This window comes from Balaenoptera acutorostrata, chromosome 15, assembly GCF_949987535.1.
Source record: "Balaenoptera acutorostrata chromosome 15, mBalAcu1.1, whole genome shotgun sequence".
NCBI classification, from domain to species: domain Eukaryota; kingdom Metazoa; phylum Chordata; class Mammalia; order Artiodactyla; family Balaenopteridae; genus Balaenoptera; species Balaenoptera acutorostrata.
The window spans coordinates 65,406,733-65,428,236 of record NC_080078.1 but is presented as its reverse complement, the minus strand read 5'-3'; the positions used below and the strand labels follow the sequence as shown (position 1 = coordinate 65,428,236).

The 21,504-nt window shown below is 40.3% G+C and overlaps 1 protein-coding gene across 9 annotated transcripts in view; it reads left to right on the top strand.

Moving 5' to 3' along the window:
• Positions 1-21,504, top strand: part of NCOA6 (nuclear receptor coactivator 6) — a 100,680-nt gene that overhangs the window by 61,202 nt on the left and 17,974 nt on the right. For 6 of the 9 annotated variants that reach the window (XM_057528562.1, XM_057528559.1, XM_057528560.1 and 3 more), the window contains 6 exons: positions 4,802-4,930; positions 5,493-6,341; positions 8,384-8,530; positions 11,047-12,163; positions 14,701-14,822; positions 17,972-20,926. In XM_057528562.1, coding sequence (XP_057384545.1) covers positions 4,802-4,930; positions 5,493-6,341; positions 8,384-8,530; positions 11,047-12,163; positions 14,701-14,822; positions 17,972-20,926 — 5,319 coding nt within the window. The remainder of the gene's footprint in view (positions 1-4,801; positions 4,931-5,492; positions 6,342-8,383; positions 8,531-11,046; positions 12,164-14,700; positions 14,823-17,971; positions 20,927-21,504) is intronic. The other 3 variants (XM_057528565.1, XM_057528564.1, XM_057528567.1) reach the window with 3 other exon arrangements.

The window sequence follows — 21,504 nt, the reverse complement described above, 5'->3', positions numbered from 1 at the left end:
GAGCTTGTAAGACAGTAAGGGAAATCCCCAGGGCAAGAAAGAAGTCAAAGAAGAACATTTGAATAGCAGTAAACAAATGAGGAGATGCTGCAGGGGCTAAGAAATTTGAGTTTTAGTGGCCAAGAGGGATAAAATTTGAAGCCTTGCCTTGGGTCCACATAAAGAAGTTAGAATTAGGAATCCTTCATGAAGCCAGGATTTTCAGTACAATGTAGATTAGAAAATTTTCACTCTCTGGCACAAGGAGACAAATGCAAAACTTGTCTCTCTTGGTCTGGGCTCTAGCTGAGGAGTGGGGGAAAGGGTTTTTGTAGAATTGTCTTCTCTATCCTTATGCATGTTGGACATTTAATGTATTATTGAAATGACCCAGGTACAGCTAAGCTAAGTTATTAAGTGGTCCTAAAGTGGTAGTAATCGTTGAAGCTTTCACCCCAAACCATTGCAGATTTCTCATAAAGCCTACTCCAAATTCATAAAATTTAGAGTCCCTCCCTCCAGAATTCTAGATAATAGGAATATCAGCATGTTTAAAATTATGAAAATTCTAAGAAGAGGACAAGATGCTATCAAAACACAAAGAGAATTTGGGGGAAAAACAGAACTTATAGAAATTTAAAAATTATTGAAGTGAATAACTTATGCAGCAAATTAGACACAGCTGAATTAGAAGGTGAGTTTGAAGAAATTACCCAGAATACAGCAGACAATAAGAGATGGAAATATGAAAGAGGTCAAGAGAAGTGAAGGATAAAATGAAAAAGTTGAATGTGTATCTGAAAAGAGTTCCAGAAGAAGATAAAGAAATTGAGGAGGGACAATAGTGAAAGAGAGAATGGCTGAAATTTTTCCAGAATTGATGAAAGACATGAGTCCTCAGATTCAGAAGTCCAGTAATTATGAGCCCTACAAATAAAAATAAATTCACATCTAGGCACAAAATTGTAAAACTACAGAGCATGAAAAACAAAGAGAATGTTAAAAGCAACTCAAAATGAAAGACCAGTTATTTACAAAGGGAAGATTATCAGACCCACAGTTAATTTCTCAGTGGCAACATTGGAAGCCATGAAACATTAGAATAATATTTTCAAAGTGATGAGAAAATTATTAACAGCCCAGAATTTTAAACAAAGCTATAGTATCAAGAGTAGTATGAACTAAAGACCTTTTTAAAGAGACTAAGAGAATTTACCATTAACAGACCCTTGCTAATTGAACTGCCCAAGGATGTACTTCAGGAAGAAGAAAATTGAACCTAAGATGGAAGAAATAAGAGCTAAGAAGGAATGGTGAGCTAAATAATTGGTAAACATGGGGTAAATCTAAATAAGCATTGACTTATTTAGTAATAATGATGATCATATATGGTCTTTAGACAGTAAGTCAGATATGTCTGTTGACATTTTTAAAATATCACTAAAATAATAGAAATAGAATGTATAGCTTCTAAACTAGTAGTGGGGGCGGGTAGAAAGGAAGGGCATGATGAAAAAATCAATAAAATAAAATTCAGGAAAAGTAGGAAAACAGCATAGAAAAAGAAGGGTAAAAAGCAGTGGTATCAAAAAGTGATAAACCAAAATATACCAGTAATTAACAATAAATGCAAATGGATTATAAGCACTGATAAAAAGAAAGTGATTAATAGATTGAATAATAATCTCAGTTTTAGCTATGTGCTCTTACGGAAATGATATAAAACATAAGGTCTCAGTTCATAGTTAAAAGGATAGAGAAAAATAGAGAATCCAGATGAATATTAACCAAGAAAAAGGAGTATAACAATATTTTTATCAGATAAAAAGCATTACTGAGGATAAAAAGGACCACTGTATAATATAAAAGGAAGAATTCAGGAAGATAGCTAAACTTTTGTGTTCTTAATAACCTAGCCTCAAAATATGTGAGGCAAAAATGGTCAGAATTCATAAAGATAACAAATCCTAGGGGAGATTTTAACACACCTGGGTTAGTAATTGATGGATTGAGCAAAAACTAGTAAGGATAAAGAAAGCTTGAATAATATAATTAGAATAGTTTGATATAATGGATATATTCAGAAACCATACACTAATAATTCAAGAATTCTTAATCTTTACAAGAGTAACATTTATATAAATTGACCATGTGTTATTCCCACAGCAGGTTTCAGTAAATACCAAATATTGGTAACACACAGATCATTTTCTCTGACCACAGTGCAATTAAGTCAAGTCAGTGGCCAAAAAAAAAGAAGCAGAAGAAGAAGAAGAAAAAAAAAACTGACCAACTAAAATATCCCATATTTTTAGAAATTTTAAAACATGTTCTAAATACCCAATGATTTTTTAAAAAGCAGTCATTATGGACATTAGAAAATATTTAGAAGGGAATAATGAGAATGGTACATATCAAAACTTGTGAGATGTAGACAGTACAACATTTGGAAGAAAATTTGAGCCCTCAGATACTTATATTAGAGCAGAACATCAGCTGAAAATTAACAGGCCAAATGTCTGACTTAAGAATTGAGAAAAAGAACAGCAAAGTAGTAATTTAGGAGGAAGGAAATAATAAAGGTAAGAGCAGAGATAAGTAAAGTATGAATTAAAAAACCCAATGGAACAGAGCAGCAAAATCAAAAGATACTTCTTTGAAAAGACAACTAAAATTGATGATCCTGGTAAGAGAAATAAATAAAAAAGAAAGAGGCACAAGCAAGGTCAAGAAAGAAAAAAAGCATACACTTTAAAGGGTGTATTTTATAGTATGTGAATTATATCTTAATTTTAAAAAATATTTATTTGTTTATTTTCCTTATTTTTTTTTGCTGCGTCGGTTCTTAGTTGCGGCACACGGGATCTTTGTTGAGGCATACGGGATCTTTTTTTTTTTTTTTTCCATTACAGCGCGCGGTCTGCTCGGGTTTCTCTCTAGTTGCGGCACGCAGGCTTCTCTCTAGTTGTGGCGTGTGGGTTTTCTCTCTATAGTTGTGGCGTGCGGGCTGCAGAGCCTATGGGCTCTGTAGTTTGCCGGACATGGGCTCTCTCGTTGAGGCGTACGAGCTCAGTAGTTGTGGCACGCGGGCTTAGTTGCCCCGCGGCATGTGGGATCTTAGTTCCCCAACCAGGGATCGAACCCACGTCCCCTGCATTGGAAGGCAGATTCTTTACCACTGGACCACCAGGGGAGTCTCTTAATTTTAAAAAAGAATGGAAAGAAGAGTATTCCATGAATAACTTTATGCTAATAAATTTGAAAGCGTTGGCAAAGAAACAGTTTTCTGGAAAATATAATTTAAAACTGACTTAATAAGACATATCAAATGAAAAATCTATAACTACTTAAGAAATTGAAATAATCTGTCTCCCTATGAATCAATTAGTATAACCACAGGCTCAGATGATTTTACAGGTGAGTCTTACTAAATATTTAAAAGACAGATACGTATATTCTTTCAGAGCATAGAAAAAGAGGAAAGATACTTTCCAGCTCATTTTGAAGTTGTTTTAATCTTGATGCTAAAATTAAAGGACAGGAAGAGAGGATAATTATAGGCTATTTTCGCTTACGAGCACAGATGCTAAATCCTAGAAAGTCTAATAGTATCAGAAATTAGAGGGACTTCCCTGGCGGTCCAGTGGTTAAGACTTCACCTTCCAATGCAGGGGGTGCGGGTTCCATCTCTGGTTGGGGAGCTAAGATCCCACTTGCCTCACGACCAAAAAACCAAAGCATAAAACAGAAGCAATACTGTAGCAAATTCAATAAAGACTTTAAAAGTGGTCCACATCAAAAAAATCTTTAGGGACTTCCCTGGTGGTACAGTGGTTAAGAATCTGCCTTCCAGTGCAGGGGACACGGGTTCGACCCCTGGTCCAGGAAGATCCCACATGTCACGGAGCAACTGAGCCCGCGCACGACAACTACTGAAGCCCACGCACTTAGAGCCCGTGCTCCGCAACAAGAGAAGCCACCGCAATGAGAAAGCTGTGCACCGCAATGAAGAGTAGCCCCCGCTCGCTGCAACTAGAGAAAGCCCGTGCACAGCAATGAAGACCCAAATCAGCCAAAAATAAATAAACAAACAACTAAATAAGTAAAATACTTGAAAAAAAATCTTTAAAAAAATTTTTTTTAAGTAAAAAGAAATTAGAAAGATGTGGAGCAAAAGGAGTTCTCAGACTGCTAGTAAGAGTATAAACTGGCATAACCGCTTTTGAGTGCAGTTTACCAATATCTAGTAAAATTGAAGGTGCTTATACTTTAAAACCTAGCAATTTTAAGTATATAGTCTAAAGATACTCTTACCTGTCTGTGGAATACAGGACAAATACATGACACTGCAAAATTCTAAGGATGAAAAGTTAGTATTCATCAGCAGGAGAATGGATTTATCGGTTCCATAAAATGGGGCACTATTGTAGCAGCCAAGATGGATGAATCTCAGAAAATAATATTAAGTGAGAAGGGAAACTGAAGAAGAATACATATAGAACGGTGTCACTTATACAAAGATTAAAAGCATACAAAAAATGTAATGCAGTTTATGTATGTAGGAAAGATAAACATGCATGGAACTGTTAACCCCAGATATAAGATAAGAAGGAGGGAATGGAATGAGATTGGGAAGGAGGAGGCAGCTTCTGGTGTATCTGCATATATATCTGAAGGAGGCAGGGTAGAATGTGTAGATTTAAATAAGGTAGATGGTGGTATAAAAATTTTCCATACCTTCTTATATTTTTGAAATATTTCATTAAAAACAAACATTGTGCCAATGCCAGTACTCTATTCTAGGGATTTTTTTTTTCTCTAGGATTAATAAGGATGACCGGCCCTGCCACTGTTATGATACCCCAGGGTGGAAATGTGTCATCTTCCATGATGGCACCAGGCCCCAATTCAGAACTGCAGCCCAGGACTCCTCGCCCTGCTTCTCAGTCAGGTACTGACCTCCAATCTTTGAGAATTGAAGAGGCTGAACTCCCTGCACAGATCCTTACAAAATTCACCTCTCTCTGATGCCAAATTCCTAACTGCGCAGCTTAAATGCTGTCTTCTATGTAAAATCTGCCCTAGTTTCTTCAAGCTGAAAGTCATCATTTCCTTCTCAGAATTTCTTCTCAGAATTTCTCATTATTCTTATCATTATTCTTATTCCTAAAAATCTATTCCTTGGCCTACTTAGTCCTGCCACTCCATGACCGAGAATTCTGTATTTGTTTTGTTTTCTTATAGTTCCTCAGAATATGCTTTGGAGAGTACTGCTCTCCACATTTTATGTTTGGCTCTTATATCCACTTAGAATCATAAGCTCTTTCTAGACAACATTCATCTTTCTGTCATCTCAGCAGTTGCTTTGCATTATAGCAAGTGCTCACAAACGTTTCATTGAATGATCCCAGAAGATTTTACTCTATATTGGCAGAATTGCCAAGACTGTAGGATTGCTGAAGGATCTAGGTTGCAGTAAGTTAATTATTGCTTTGTTGACTGTCTTTAAACAGATGCAATGGATCCACTCCTCTCTGGGCTCCATATACAGCAGCAAAGTCATCCCTCAGGATCTTTAGCTCCCCCGCACCACCCAATGCAGCCCGTCCCTGTGAACAGACAGATAAACCCAGCTAATTTTCCCCAGCTGCAGCCGCAGCCACAGCAACAGCAGCAACAGCAGCAGCAGCTGCAGACAAGACCCCCACAGCAACATCAGCAGCAGCAGCCACAGGGAATTCGACCCCAGTTTACTGCCCCAGCTCAGGTGCCTGTTCCTCCAGGCTGGAACCAGCTGCCTTCGGGAGCCCTTCAGCCTCCTCCAGCCCAGAGTTCTCTGGGCACAATGACTGCAAATCAAGGGTGGAAGAAGGCTCCCTTGCCTGGCCCAATGCAACAGCAACTCCAGGCAAGACCATCCTTAGCCACGGTACAGACACCTTCCCACCCTCCCCCTCCGTATCCCTTTGGCAGCCAGCAAGCTTCACAAGCCCATACAAACTTTCCTCAGATGAGCAACCCAGGCCAGTTCACAGCTCCTCAGATGAAGAGCTTGCAGGGAGGGCCCTCTAGGGTCCCAGCCCCCCTGCAGCAGCCCCACCTCACCAACAAGTCTCCTGCCTCCTCACCCTCCTCCTTCCAGCAGGGATCCCCTGCATCCTCCCCAACGGTTAACCAAACTCAGCAGCAGATGGGACCAAGGCCACCTCAAAATAACCCACTTCCCCAGGGATTTCAGCAGCCCGTCAGCTCTCCGGGTCGGAATCCTATGGTTCAACAGGGAAACGTGCCACCTAACTTCATGGTGATGCAGCAGCAACCACCAAATCAGGGGCCACAGAGTTTACATCCAGGCCTAGGAGGTGAGGAACACTGAAGCTATTTGTGTTGGTAAATTTACTAGAGATAGATCTTAGCAGAACTTCAATTTTTAGAGTTAATGGAGGGAGTGAAATAAGGATGTAATTACTTGGTTTTGTGGATATAGTGGTGACACTTGATATGACTTAGTTAACTTGATACATTATGCAGCATCTTACTGGTTATGTTTAAGCTAGCCCTCTGGATAAAAATGCAGGTAAAATTCAATATAGAGATGTTCATTTTGTTTTTCAAAATATTTTTGCTTGATCTTCTACTAGTAAAGTAAAACATCCAGAAGAAACAGGATTTTATTAACAGCTTAAGCTGCTCAGCTGTTGAAAACATTAAGATTATGCAATAGAGCAAAAATGAAAAGATAAGAATAGGGTTTTGTTGGGGAAAAGGCCCTTCTGATTTTCAATTTTGATAATCCTAGTTAGTAAAATAGCATGGTGTTTGTTAAATTTGATTAAAGTATAAAGGGGAATAAGTTCAGAAATCATTGACTTTTATAGTTTTATAATGCCAATGCCTGCTCCTTAGAGAGGGAATTCCACCAGTTATACCTAAAGGAGATTTATTTATTTATTTTGTAAGGTGCCTCTTGTATGAAGAAAAAGCAATGGAGCTTAATGTGTGAGAGGTAAAACGATTACAGTAAAACTTATCCATCTCCATGTTTATTATTTATTCTTATTAATCATTGATCTAGTGCACATGAATGTGCTTGGAGCTTTTCAGTAAGGTATAGAGAGTAATACCGTCATCTGATAAACATACCCCCCACCAAAAGACACCCATTGCCTACCCAGAAAAAAACCCTTGCATCTTTAGTGCAACATAGCAAAGGCATGTTCCCATGATTTCTGGTGAAATTAAGTTACTCATCAGTCTTTTCACTCTCTTGTAATTACTTTTACTGACATGCAGGCTGTAATATTTGAATCCTAAGAAGTTTTTAGAAAGTGCAAGAATGTTTCGGCTCCAAACTTCACTGTTCTGGGCATCTAGCCTTGGATCAGTGGAAGCTGGGTAGTCCCTCCTGCAAATGTGATTACTGATTTAATTACAATGGAAGCATGCAAATGGGGACTTGTCACTGCTAAAGAAAGGACAAATGCATATTTGTCTACAGAGCGTTTTTCAGGACATTGAAAATTTGGCCCTTAAATAAATGGACTAATACAAAAAAATTTTAAGTGAGCTTAGGTCTTAATGCTTTTCATAGAGCAAGTGATGTGCTCACCTAGGTGATCTGGCCACATCTAGGCCTATGTTATAAACTATGAGTGGGTTCTGAGATTCTCCTTATTACAGATTTGTTTTCTGAAATTAAACCTTCCTATAAAAGAAAATACTACTTTATTAGTAAGATTGCATCAGAGTATGGTTTTTGGTACCATAGCTGTCAGTATTTCAGCAAACCTTTGGAGGGGAAGGTGTAATGATAAATTTAATATACCCTCACTTTGACGCTCCTGTGAATTGTTTCTGATCTCTCATCTCTTCCAAAGAGACAAGCACAATATTGGGCAGAAATTTTCCACAAAGGAAATTATCATCCATTTCCCTCAATGGAAAAAAAAAATCACCTATGTATGCTTAATATCAGGACCCAGGTCTTTGTTTTATAGTAGTTCTTATCAGTTTGTGTGAATATGAGAGAATTTAGCATATTCCTTTGGTACCTGTGTTAAAGTATGTAAAGTTTTGGGGTCCGTTGTATTACAGAAAAGTGAGCCCTAAACCTTGCTGTGACGTGGCCTCAGATCACATTTAGGGAGCAGATTGCCATCTTTTCCTTGGCATGTTCTAAGTGTAAATTTTTTAGTATTTCTTTTTCATTTTGACAATGCTCATGTAAGAGATTGTGTTGATTTTTTTAACCATCTTTCCCAACCTTATTAAAGATCCTACCAGTGTGACAGAGAGAGCTAAGCCAGTGGAGACTTCATGCAGCTCATCCTTCCTTATTCATTCCACATCTAAGCAAGAGTATAAATTTGCTAGGTAACTGCCTTACTCGTTGTTTTCTATTAAGGAATGCCTAAACGCCTCCCACCTGGCTTCTCAGCAGGACAGGCCAACCCGAACTTTATGCAAGGTCAGGTGCCTTCGACCACAGCAACTACCCCTGGGAATTCAGGAGCCCCTCAGCTGCAAGCAAATCAAAATGTCCAGCATGCAGGTTTGTTTTCTGTGATTTATTCAGCCAGCATTTATTGAACATTGTGAGGTAGGTAGACAACAAGGATATACAGAGAAGTAGAAGCCCTGGTCCTTCCCCTTAGTTTCAGACCTATAAATAATTATTCTTTCAGGGCAATAACTGATATATTGAAAGTAGTTAAAATGTCTGGAGAATCTAGAAACACCTAAAGAAAGGAGATAAAACTTGAGGTAGAGCTGGGATCAGCATTTTTTTTTTTTTCCTGAAAAGAACCAGATAGTAAATATTTTAGGCTTTGCAGGTTATATGTTCTCTGTTGCAACTGCATAACTTTGCTGTTGCAGCGCCAAAGTAGCCATAGACGATACATAAATGAATGACCATGGCAGTGTTCCAGCCTGCCTGTGTGCTACTGCAAAACTATATTCCTGAACTCTGAATTCATGTTATTTACAAACTGGCAATGGGCCTCATTTGGCCCATGGACCATAGTTTGCTGACCGCTCAGTTAGTGAAAGGGCAAAAGTTGTTTCTGGCAAAGGAGATGATAGGTACAAAGGCATGGAGGCACATGGCATTTTGAACAACTGTGGCTTTTAAAATCTCTTTATAGTTCATGTTAACATTGTATATGCTGAGTGTCTGAATTCTGTGTTGTTTGAAGACCAGGCTTTAATCAATACAGGTTAGGAGGACAAATAGTGTGGAGCAGAATGGCTAAAAAGTATTTGTAAGCAACATTGTATAAGCCCAGACTTCATGTTTCTGGTTGCTTTTAGGTGGCACATGACTAACCCTCTTACCATTTCTCATTCAGGAAATTTGGACTGAGGTAGCACAAATATTTTCTGAACTCCGATCCCCACTTGGAGTTAGTTCAGTTATGTGGTTCCAACATTAATTGTAAATCACTAAGGAAGGAGAATAGTCTTAAACTTAAAAAAAAAAAAAAACCTCTTGAAAGCTTAGAGAAGGGTAGGGCAAACTGCATGACTTCCCCTATCTGCTAATGCAAAACTATAATTCCTGAGCTATGTGAATTCATGTTTTCTATAGGAAGTTTTAAAATAGTGATAAAATCATTCATAATTCCTCCACATAAGCACAACTCTTTTATTGATATATTTTTATATGGTGCCTTCCTCCCACATGCACATATTGTTTTGATTTCTCTGTTTATCCCATCTAAGAGAGCTCTACTCTTGTCTGTCGTTTTCTCTTCTCCTACCCTACATTATTGCTCTTGTTAGCTTTTACTTCTTCCTGTGAAAATACTTTGTTATTTTACTCTTGCCAACTAGACTCTAAGGGGCCAGGGATTTGGTCTGTCTTGTTTATTGTTGTTACCTCGGTACCAAAAATGCCTTGTACATATTAGGTACTCAATAGATAATTGTTGACTGGATGAATATACACTGGTATATTAGTGTATGTAGTATATACAGTGGTCATGGAATTCAGTTTAAGGCCAGTTTAGAAAATCTTCCTGAGGATTCAGGAAAAATCTGGATTGTATGAACAGTGGACAGTTTGTCCCCTGTCTCCTGGCTGGAGCATGGACTGGGCTCATAACTTCATTGTGGCTACCACTTTCTAGTCCCCATTTAAAAATGGAAAAAAAAAGGGGGAGGGATAAAATAAGCTAAAGGTTATTCTACAAAAAGGGAGAGATAATATAAGCAGTTATAGGAAAGTCCCAAAGACCCAACAGTAAGTAAACACTGCAGCAAGCCAGGCAGTGTTCTTTGTCTGAATTAGAAATAATTTAGAAGAATAAAACATGTCCCATGTAGTCCACCGGGGACTGCCACAGGGGAGGGTCACTGAAGTTTTAACATCCTTTGTTGACTGTCCTCTGTCTGCAGCTTCTGAATTGTCTGTTAGTTCCACCAGAGGCTCAGCTTCCAGATCAAGATTAAATAATTTTTACCACATTGGGGCAGAGGAGACCTGTCTTTAAGAAGTATTAGCTGTTCTTTTCTTTACAGTGCAGCATCCAGATATCAATCCAGATATCACATGCATAACCTTTGAGAGTCATTATTAGTTTTCCAAGGAGCATTTTTAAATGTCTTCTCAACTTTGCTGAAGTTTTCTTAAACACTACATCACATTTTTTGTTTCCTGACTCATCTAAAGCAGAGCTTATTTCACTAGCCTACAGTGCTTTTCATAAATGTTCTTCATTTTAAGGTAGCTGCACATCATTTTTAAATAATGAGATGCTGCCTTTCTCTTTGTTTAATCTAAGAGAAAATAAACTTTATTGATCTTCAAAACGTTATCTTTAAGTTACCGAATAGGAGTAAAGAAACGGTTTCTCCTTCTCTATTGTATGGTCACTGAGAATATATGACACAGTCACATATCCATACTATGGAAAACTCACAGAAGTATGTTAAGCACAGCACATTTGTTCATGTTGGTCAGTGGATATGGGTGAGTTGTGTTTTTCTAATAAGGTAATTTGAGAATCTTAATACCAACAAGATAATAGTATTACTTTCTGAAACTGTGCCTTTTTTTTTTTAAAGGTGGTCAAGGAGCTGGTCCTCCTCAAAACCAGATGCAGGTGTCCCACGGGCCACCAAATATGATGCAGCCCAGCCTCATGGGAATTCATGGCAACATGAACAACCAACAGGCTGGTAGTTCTGGGGTTCCTCAGGTGAACCTGGGCAACATGCAAGGCCAGCCCCAGCAGGGCCCACCATCTCAGCTGATGAGCATGCACCAGCAGATCGTGCCCTCCCAGGGCCAGATGGTCCAGCAACAAGGAACCTTGAACCCTCAGAACCCTATGATCCTTTCAAGGGCCCAGCTTATGCCGCAGGGTCAGATGATGGTGAATCCTCAGAGCCAAAATCTTGGGCCCTCGCCCCAGAGGATGACCCCACCCAAGCAGATGCTTCCCCAGCAGGGCCCACAAATGATGGCACCACATAACCAGATGATGGGGCCTCCGGGGCAAGTTTTGCTCCAACAGAACCCAATGATAGAGCAGATTATGACCAATCAGATGCAGGGGAATAAGCAACAGTTTAACACTCAGAACCAATCTAATGTCATGTCGGGACCAGCACAGATAATGAGGGGACCAACTCCAAACATGCAAGGAAACATGGTGCAGTTTACGGGACAGATGTCAGGACAGATGCTGCCCCAGCAAGGGCCCGTGAACAACAGTCCATCTCAGGTTATGGGGATTCAGGGGCAGGTCTTGAGGCCACCAGGGCCCAGCCCACATATGGCCCAGGCACATGGCGATCCTGCTACTACAGCAAATAACGATGTCAGCTTGTCTCAGATGATGCCTGACGTTAGCATGCAACAAAGCAACATGGTCCCCCCCCACGTGCAGGCCATGCAGGGAAACAGTGCCTCGGGAAACCACTTCTCAGGCCATGGGATGCCTTTCAATGCACCTTTCAGTGGAGCACCCAATGGAAATCAGATGTCCTGTGGTCAGAATCCAGGCTTCCCGGTCAATAAGGATGTCACGCTAACAAGCCCATTGTTGGTCAACTTATTGCAGAGTGATATCTCTGCAGGCCATTTTGGGGTAAACAATAAGCAAAATAATACCAACGCAAATAAACCGAAGAAGAAGAAACCCCCTCGGAAGAAGAAAAATAGTCAGCAGGATCTAAAGTAGGTTGTGATAGTTTTGCCTAAAATCTTATTCATTTATTTCTATGTGAACAACTTTTTTTGATGGAAAATTTTAAACATGTATAAAATAAGAATAGTATAATGAAATTACCCCTGCTTCAAATTATCAGCTCATAATCCATCTTGCCTTCATCCATGCTCTCCCCATTATCCTCTTGGTTATTTTAAAGCAAGTTCACTTTAAATATTTCAGTATGTACCTCTGAAAAATAAGGACAGGTTTTTGTCTTTGTTTTGTGTTTTTTATGACCACACAAAACCATTAGCACACCTGGAAAAACTAATACTTCCTTCATATTCTCACATTTCCAGACAGTGTCCACATTTCCCTGATTATCTCAAATTAAGTTTTTTTACAGTTTGTTCAAATACGGAGCCAAACAAGGTTCATACGTTGCAGTCAACTGATATATGTCTCTTAAGTCTGTAGTCTCCGGGGGGTTGTGGCATTCAGAGCCTGAAAGGTAGCCAGTGCTGCCACACTGCAACTCCACAAAGCATGTCAGGTTTATAATGACTGTTGGGGAACCAGAAAGGCTGTATGTGTTTTGGAAATGAAAACCGTTTATGGAGACTCCCTTCTGTCTCTCAAATAGAAACGGTTTTTTGTACAGGTGCCTTTCCTTTAAAGGCTCTTTATCATCAGCAGCAGCTTAAAATCTCATGCTAAGATGATTGGACCTTTTAAATCAGTTACCCTTTTTGTAAAGGTGAGTTCTTTTGCAAGATTACAGCAGGAAGGGCAATTAATTTATATTACATTTCCTGAAGCTAAGCATTAATTTAAGTCATATTTTTGGCCTTGATAAAATGTTTCTAAAAGGAATATTGATTAAACTAGATTTTCTGCCTTTAATTATAAAACTGAAATTCAGAGACATTTATTACCAGAAAATAGTGACTGAGGAGTGTAAAACAGGTTAATTCAAATAAATTGCTAGAACTATAGAAGAGAATAGGGGAGCTTTAGTTAAGGAAACAGAAATGTTCAAAATAAAACCAACTGCCTTTTTCTCAGCCTTCTCACAATATTTCTTTGGTTGTACTCTAGTATTATATTCACTTTTTTCTTGAATCTTATAAATCAAAATTCAGTAATTGTATATTAACAACCTGTATTTTTCCTGAATTCAGAATTAATAACCCGTTTGGTTATCTGATTTTTCCAATAGCTCTTTCTAAGTTAAATTCTTTACTACTATCGACCTGTGTGGGAATAACATTTCTGTGGCAATATTTATTCCTCCCAGTAATCTAGGAGTAAAATTGTAGGGTTCTTCAGTTGCCATTAGTATGGATTTTTGCTGTCTGCACCAGCACTTAGGGAGATTGCTTACTTGTTGGGGCTACAGATTGTGAAAAGGGCCTTATACAGCATCAAGGCTCCTAGGAAGGGAGACAATAAGTTAAAAGTAAGAGTGCATGCTCCCAATTCTACCACTAGCTTACTGTGGAACCTTGGACCTGTTTTCTAACACCTCTGTGGGCCTTTGTTTTTTCATCCATAACATGAGGTAACTGGACCAGGTATCTGAGATATTTTTTTTAGCAATACAGTTCTTTGAAAGTAAAGGATACTGCAGAATCCTTGCCTATAATTTGAAGTGCGAGAGAAGTCATATAAGGAGCAAATTGATATAGGCATCTGCATGTGCTCAGGACCTGCTTCAGGTGCTAAATTCCCATGTGCTAGGGCTTTTAAAATGGATTTAAGGTAATGAAACTACACAGAGTACAGTGAGGTAAAATACTGTCTAAAAGTGGGTGACCAATATCAGGGCAAAGGGAGACAAAAGGTAGAAAAGAAAAGTACAGCTAAGAGTAAGATTAAAAACAAAATGAGGGCTGTGAGCACTCTGGTTCTTTGGGAATGTGGGTGTTAGTAGGTAACGTTTTTTTCTTCCCCACAAAAAATTCTAAGGTTCACCCAGGTAAAAATGAAAGCATCCCAAAGCCAATGGGGATGTCTGTTAAATAAATACACGTTCTGCAACAAAATTAATTAGCTTTGTTCTGGTATTCTCTGGCTTTCTTTGTTCTCTGAATACCATTTTCATTAGCCAATCTACAGCTTCTTGCAAGGTGTTATGAATTGTTGGAGCCACCACTGCAATATTCACAAAAAAAGAAACAATCTGGACTCCCTGGTTGAATTTGATAGCTACCCTAAAGATAATGTGGTTTCATAGGCACAGTACTTTATAATATTGATAGCCCAAACTATGATCCCTTAAAACATCTAAGGGATGGATGATTACCTGAAAATCATTATATCAGAAATTTGTAGAAAACACTTCGGGTAAATAGCCATGTTATTAAATTAAGTGGATTTTAACATTTAATGAAATTCGCAGATTTTTTATGCCAAATATTGAATACTTCATCAGACTAGAGAGATGTAAATAATGCTAAGAATGATAATGCAAATAGATTTCTTCAGAAACAGGGGAGGGGTTAAGCTTAGTTTTGTGTATAAACTATACAACTTACTCTCAAATGTGTAATTTATCTTGTAGCACCCCAGATACTCGCCCAGCTGGTCTGGAGGAGGCTGATCAGCAGCCATTGCCTGGAGAACAAGGAATTAACTTGGACAACTCAGGCCCTAAACTGCCAGAATTTTCAAACCGACCACCAGGTGATAAAATGTTAACTAAAGTTTATATGCTTGTCATCATTTATTTACAGCATTATAAGTCTTTTTTTCAAGGAAACAATAGTATTTTATTTTGTCTACTAACTAGGCTTCTTTGGTGGTTTAATGTGTCTAGTATTTGGAAACTGTGCCTTGATATTAAGTAAAAAAATTTCAGATATAACTTCTGAAGGCATATATGTGTGCATGTGTGTGTATGTATTTGTGTGTGTGGGTGTGGGTGTGGGTGTGTGTCTTTTGCTCAAATTAGTCTTCATTATTTTAGGTCTTCATAAAATCAGACTAAAATGTCAAGTGCCTCTTTATTCTTGTCAATATCAAGGTTCTAGTTGGCATCAAAATGGATTAATATTAAATGAAAAGATGTTTTCACTCTAATCCTGCTTGCCTGCCTTTCCTGCAGCCTTTCCTACTGGGGCTTTCTCAAAGCAGAGAACTACCAGGGTTTAAAATAAGATTTTTTAAATAGAACTTTTATTATGAATCTTTAAACATAAAAAATATGTAAAGAGTAATAAAACAGACACTCATGTACTTCCTACCCAGGTTAATAATAAATAGGACCAATATTGTTGAAGCCCTCTGTGTTGTATACTCCTCTGATTATAAAATAATATCATCCTCTAAATGTTGAAAATTATGGTGAAAAGGAAAAAGTCTCCTAAAATTCGTTCATTCCAACCTAGGTATTATAGAACCAAGGCCAGCTGCCACAGTGTCTCTATACCTGGTTCCTCTTGGCCTGAGCAGTGATTTGTAACTTTATTCCCCTGTGACACAGTTGAAGATACACAAGCCTGTCACTTTTAGGCCACACTTCCATGTGTATACAAAGGCTTATGTTTTGTTTCTTCCTTTCTAGTTCCTCCACCTCCTTTCTTGGCATGTAAGTGTAAGTGATGTTATTTTAGGGATAAACTTTAGTCCACCCTTAATTTATGTATTTTAAAAGTGAATCAAAAAAAAAGTGAATTCATTATGATTTGTGTTATTTATGACAAATTTTTTGGTACACCACACTTCCCATCAGTGAGTTACAGCAGCACAATTGAGGCTGGGAGGTCACCAGTCTTTGGTGGTGGTCCAGAGGCATTATGAACAGGAAGGTGCCTTCTTCCCTCAGATACATCTGAATTCTTCTATTAAATCCCAGGGGTTCTCACACACATTATTGCTTCCTTTCTACAGTTTGCAAACTGGGAGCCTGTAGGCTGAATTTAGCCTACGATATGTTTGAATTGTCATGCAGCATCCTAAACCAAACAGAAACCTGAATTTAAATGCCTTTAGGTAGAGCATCAGCTCTGCAGTTTGGCTCTGTCCACAGAACTACTACTGTCTTATACCAGCCCACTTCTCTTCTTCATTACCGGTCTGGCCCCTAAAGGCATATGAATTTTCATCCCTTGATTAATAAACTTGGTTTTTGATTATGTTATATGCACGTGTGTGTGTCCTGGCTTTCCCTCTCCACCATTCTGTCACAACAACCCCAATCTATCTTATCATTAATGCCCTTTGGACTGCTGCCTCCAGCTTCTGGAACCTTTACAGTAGCCATGCCCTTAACTGTTACTTTCGAGAGAGGCTGCTGTATTGTCTGTGCTGCTGTCTTTGGTATCTATGCTGTCTGATGGCCTAATTTTAAAGAAAAAGTCATTTGTATCATAGCCCTGACATCAAGGCTTCTACAGAAATTACAATTCTTAACATGGGAACCTGAGTTAAACCTATAGAAATGCCGTATGTTGTTGGCTTTATAAATGTAAAGAGGTTAGTTGGGCCTAAAACAAAAAAGGATTAAAAAGAAACTTCAAAACTGGATTCTGCACATTGTACTCACTGGTGCCATGTCTGTCATTGGCTAGAAGACATCGATTAGCTATTAAACACAGGGTGTGACCCTGTGGCAGCAGCATTTGATAGCTGCTCTATGAAAATCTTGAGCCAACACTTCTTCTGACTGCCAGGGCCAGCTGTCCTTATGCCTGTACCTTCATAAAACTTTCCTAATGTATTTTTCATGCAACAGTGAAATAAATCTAGTTCGTGAAATTGTATTTATCCCAGTTATATGCCCGCTTTTTCCCACTGAACAACCTTTATTCTTGGTTAATGATCTTTCCATCCTTTCTACTGATTGTGTAAGGTTTTGGTTCTAAAATGCCAAATAAAATCTTCACAAAAGAAAGAATCATTTGAGATGTTGCCTTCTAGAAATCTATAAGGCATTGTCCCTCAGAGTTCTTTTCCTGAAATTATTTTTTATTCCTGAGGGCTGTGCTTCTTGCTTATTCTTCAATTATGGATTCATAGAAAATATTTCTCCAAATAAAGTTTTACATGTAAGAAAGTAAACAGAAATTAATATTTGTAAAAAGAACTTCAGTGCCCTCATTTTATTTTCAATGTGTGTATCAGCTTCTATTAGCTCCTACTATTTATTGAACTGATTTACGTCGGAGGGGCAGTTTAATTCATTGGGTTTCCCAAAGAATTGAGCCTGAAGGATGCAGCATGGTGTGTGAAGCCAATGGATTGGAGTAATTTTAAATCCCTCTTCCTTAAGGAATTGAATCCTAGAATTTTATATTTTACTTCTGTTGAAAGAATAAAAAGGCTATCTTCAATGCTGGCGTTTTCAACAAAACCAAGTCTTAAAAAAATTAATCTGTGCTAACAGAAAAATAAGTGACTCTTAAATGCTTCATTCACAAGTACAATGAAATATTTACTATGCTTGCATGAGACCCCAGTGCTGGGCGGTCAGCTGTTTGCTGTTGATGGAGTTTTTCTCGTGTCATCTGAATGTTTGGCGGTATAGACTTGGCCAGTTTCAGTGCATAGCACAGTGTCTATTAGAGTCTTAGTGCAGTGATGCCTCATTCAAACCCTGAAGACTGAGGAGCTCCAGGTTCTTGATGCTTTGCTTTTTGCTTCCTTAAGCAGTGTGCCTCTTTGCTTATGTCAGAGAATGAGGGGCTGCCCCTACCCCCCTGGGAACGGGCACGTCTGAGCTGTTTGTGCACAGTCTGTGCAACCTAGATGAGTATTGCTTGGCTATACTCTAAAGGTAGCCAAGCTTTTCTTGCTGAAAATCTAACTTCCCTGATTTTGGGGGCTCGTTTTAGGTTATCCTTCTCAACCAGTTGAACAGAGGCCACTTCAGCAGATGCCTCCTCAGCTCATGCAGCATGTGGCGCCCCCACCCCAGCCACCACAGCAGCAGCCGCCGCCGCAGCAGCCGCCGCCCCCCAGTCAGCCACAGTCTCAGCAGCAGCAGCAGCAGCAAATGATGATGATGCTCATGATGCAGCAGGACCCCAAATCAGTTAGGCTTCCAGTCTCCCAGAGCGTCCATCCCCCAAGGGGCCCCCTGAATCCGGACTCCCAGAGAATGCCCATGCAACAGAGTGGCAGTGTGCCTGTCATGGTCAGTTTGCAAGGACCTGCCTCCGTGCCGCCATCACCTGATAAGCAAAGAATGCCAATGCCTGTGAATACTCCTTTGGGAAGCAATTCAAGGAAAATGGTATACCAGGAGAACCCCCAGAATCCTTCCAGCTCACCACTGGGAGAGATGTCCTCACTCCCTGAAGCAAGTGGCAGTGAAGTACCATCTGTCTCAGGAGGCCCAAATAACATGCCTTCACATTTAGTGGTTTCCCAGAATCAGTTAATGATGACAGGGCCAAAACCTGGACCATCACCCCTTGCAACAACTCAAGGTGCAACTCCCCAGCAGCCTCCTGTAAATTCCCTGCCCAGCTCTCACGGCCACCACTTTCCAAATGTGGCTGCCCCAACCCAAACATCTAGGCCTAAAACACCGAACAGAGCCAGCCCCAGACCCTATTATCCTCAGACACCCAACAACCGCCCTCCCAGCACAGAACCTTCAGAAATCAGTCTATCACCAGAAAGACTCAATGCCTCCATAGCAGGACTCTTCCCCCCACAGATTAATATTCCTTTACCTCCCAGGCCAAATTTAAACAGAGGCTTTGATCAACAGGGCCTAAATCCAACAACTCTGAAGGCGATCGGACAAGCACCTTCAAATCTTACCATGAATAATCCTTCCAATTTTGCTGCCCCACAGACTCACAAATTAGATTCTGTGGTGGTGAATTCTGGAAAGCAGTCTAATTCTGGAGCAACAAAACGGGCAAGTCCAAGCAACAGTCGCAGGTCTAGTCCTGGGTCAAGTAGGAAAACCACCCCAAGTCCAGGGAGACAAAATTCAAAAGCCCCTAAACTTACTCTTGCCTCTCAAACAAATGCAACCTTGTTGCAAAATGTGGAGTTGCCAAGAAACGTATTGGTCAGTCCTACTCCTTTGGCCAATCCCCCCGTACCTGGGAGCTTCCCTAACAACAGCGGGCTGAATCCTCAGAATCCTACCATGCCTGTGGCTGCAATAGGCGGTGTTCTTGAGGATAACAAGGAGAGCTTGACTATGCCTCAGGACAGCGATTGCCAGAATTCCCAGGGTAGGAAGGAGCAGGTAAACGTTGAGCTAAAAGCAGTCCCTGCCCAAGAAGTTAAAATGGTCCCTGAAGATCAATCCAAAAAGGATGGGCAACCTTCGGATACTAACAAACTTCCCAGTGTCGAAGAGAACAAAAATTTGGTGTCTCCTGCTATGAGGGAAGCACCAACATCGTTAAGTCAACTTCTTGACAACTCTGGAGCTCCTAATGTGACCATTAAACCCCCTGGGCTTACAGATCTGGAAGTAACACCTCCAGTAGTTTCTGGAGAGGACCTGAAAAAAGCATCTGTCATTCCCCCACTGCAGGATTCGTCTTCTAAAGAACCCTCTAATTCCCTAAATTTACCTCACAGTAACGAGCCGTGTTCAACCCTTGTGCATCCAGAATTGAGTGAGGTCAGTTCTAATGTTGCACCAAGCATCCCTCAAGTAATGTCAAGACCTGTCAGCTCTTCCTCCATTTCCACTCCTTTGCCCCCAAATCAGATAACTGTTTTTGTAACTTCCAATCCCATCACAACTTCAGCTAACACATCAGCAGCTCTGCCAACTCACCTGCAGTCTGCATTAATGTCAACAGTTGTCACAATGCCCAATGTGGGTAGCAAGGTTATGGTTTCTGAGGGACAGTCAGCTGCTCAGTCAAATGCCCGGCCTCAGTTCATTACACCTGTCTTTATCAATTCATCCTCAATAATTCAGGTTATGAAAGGATCACAGCCAAGCACAATTCCTGCAACCCCACTGACAACCAACTCTGGCTTGATGCCTCCCTCTGTTGCAGTCGTTGGCCCTTTACACATACCTCAGAATATAAAATTTTCTTCTGCTCCTGTACTGCCTAATGCCCCCTCCAGTAGTCCTGCTGCAAACATACAGACAGGTCGACCCTTGGTCCTTAACTCACGAGCCACCCCTGTTCAGCTTCCTTCCCCACCTTGTACAACTTCTCCAGTTGTCCCTCCTCATCCCCCTGTCCAGCAAGTAAAAGAACTGAATCCAGAGGAGACTAGTCCTCAGGTGAGCACCTCAGCAGATCAGAGCACTCTGCCCTCTTCACAGTCAACCACAGTGGTTTCTCCCCTTTTGACCAATAGTCCAGGCTCCTCTGTCAACCGGCGAAGCCCAGTCTCATCTAGTAAGGGCAAAGGAAAAGTGGACAAAATCGGCCAGATTTTGCTGACCAAGGCGTGTAAAAAAGTTACAGGCTCTCTTGAGAAAGGGGAAGAACAATATGGTGCAGATGGAGAAACTGAAGGCCAAGGGCTAGAGACCACAGCTCCAGGGCTCATGGGAACAGAGCAGTTATCCACAGAGCTGGACAGTAAAACCCCAACACCCCCAGCACCCACTCTGCTAAAAATGACCTCTAGCCCTGTGGGCCCAGGCTCCGCCTCAGCAGGACCCAGCTTACCTGGCAGTACTCTCCCCACCAATGTACGCTCAATAGTAACCACTCTGGTACCCTCTGAGCTCATCTCCGCGGCGCCGACCACAAAAAACAATCATATTGGCATAGCATCTGAGCCACTTGCAGGTGGCCTAGTGGAGGAGAAGGTGGGATCTCATCCAGAGCTTCTACCCAGCATAGGTATGTACTTGGCGCCTGGCATCATCTCGTGTCAATTTTTGATGACCTATCCCACAAGAGAAAGCATGACTCCTTTTCTACTTGGAGGAAGAAGAATGGGCTAAATGGCAATAGTGATGGTTTCATTTATTTGAAGTACGTTGGGAAATAATACTTTCCTTTTAAAATCCCACATTGTTTACATTTATTAATATGGTTCTCTCTCAGCTCCTGAAATAATCATATACCTTTTATTTATATAACATTTTTCATTTTACAAAGAAGCATTTTCACCTATGTTACATCATCTTCATACCAACCATGTCAGGTAGCCCTAACCCCATTCTGCGGGTGAGAAGACTGAAGCTCAGAGTTCAGTATTCATTCCAGGTCTATACTGTGAGCCTCCAGTTTAACCATGTCCCTTAAGGGTAAACAGCAGTTTCTGCAGGGTCTCCTTACTGTGGTAAAGACTTGCTCTCAACTGTTCAGAGCAGGTTTCTCATAGCCCCTTCCTCATTGTACTCTATCCCAGGGACTCTTCCCTTCTGACTGGCTACTCCAGGGGAGAGCTTTCCAGAAAACCAGCTGTCATGGTA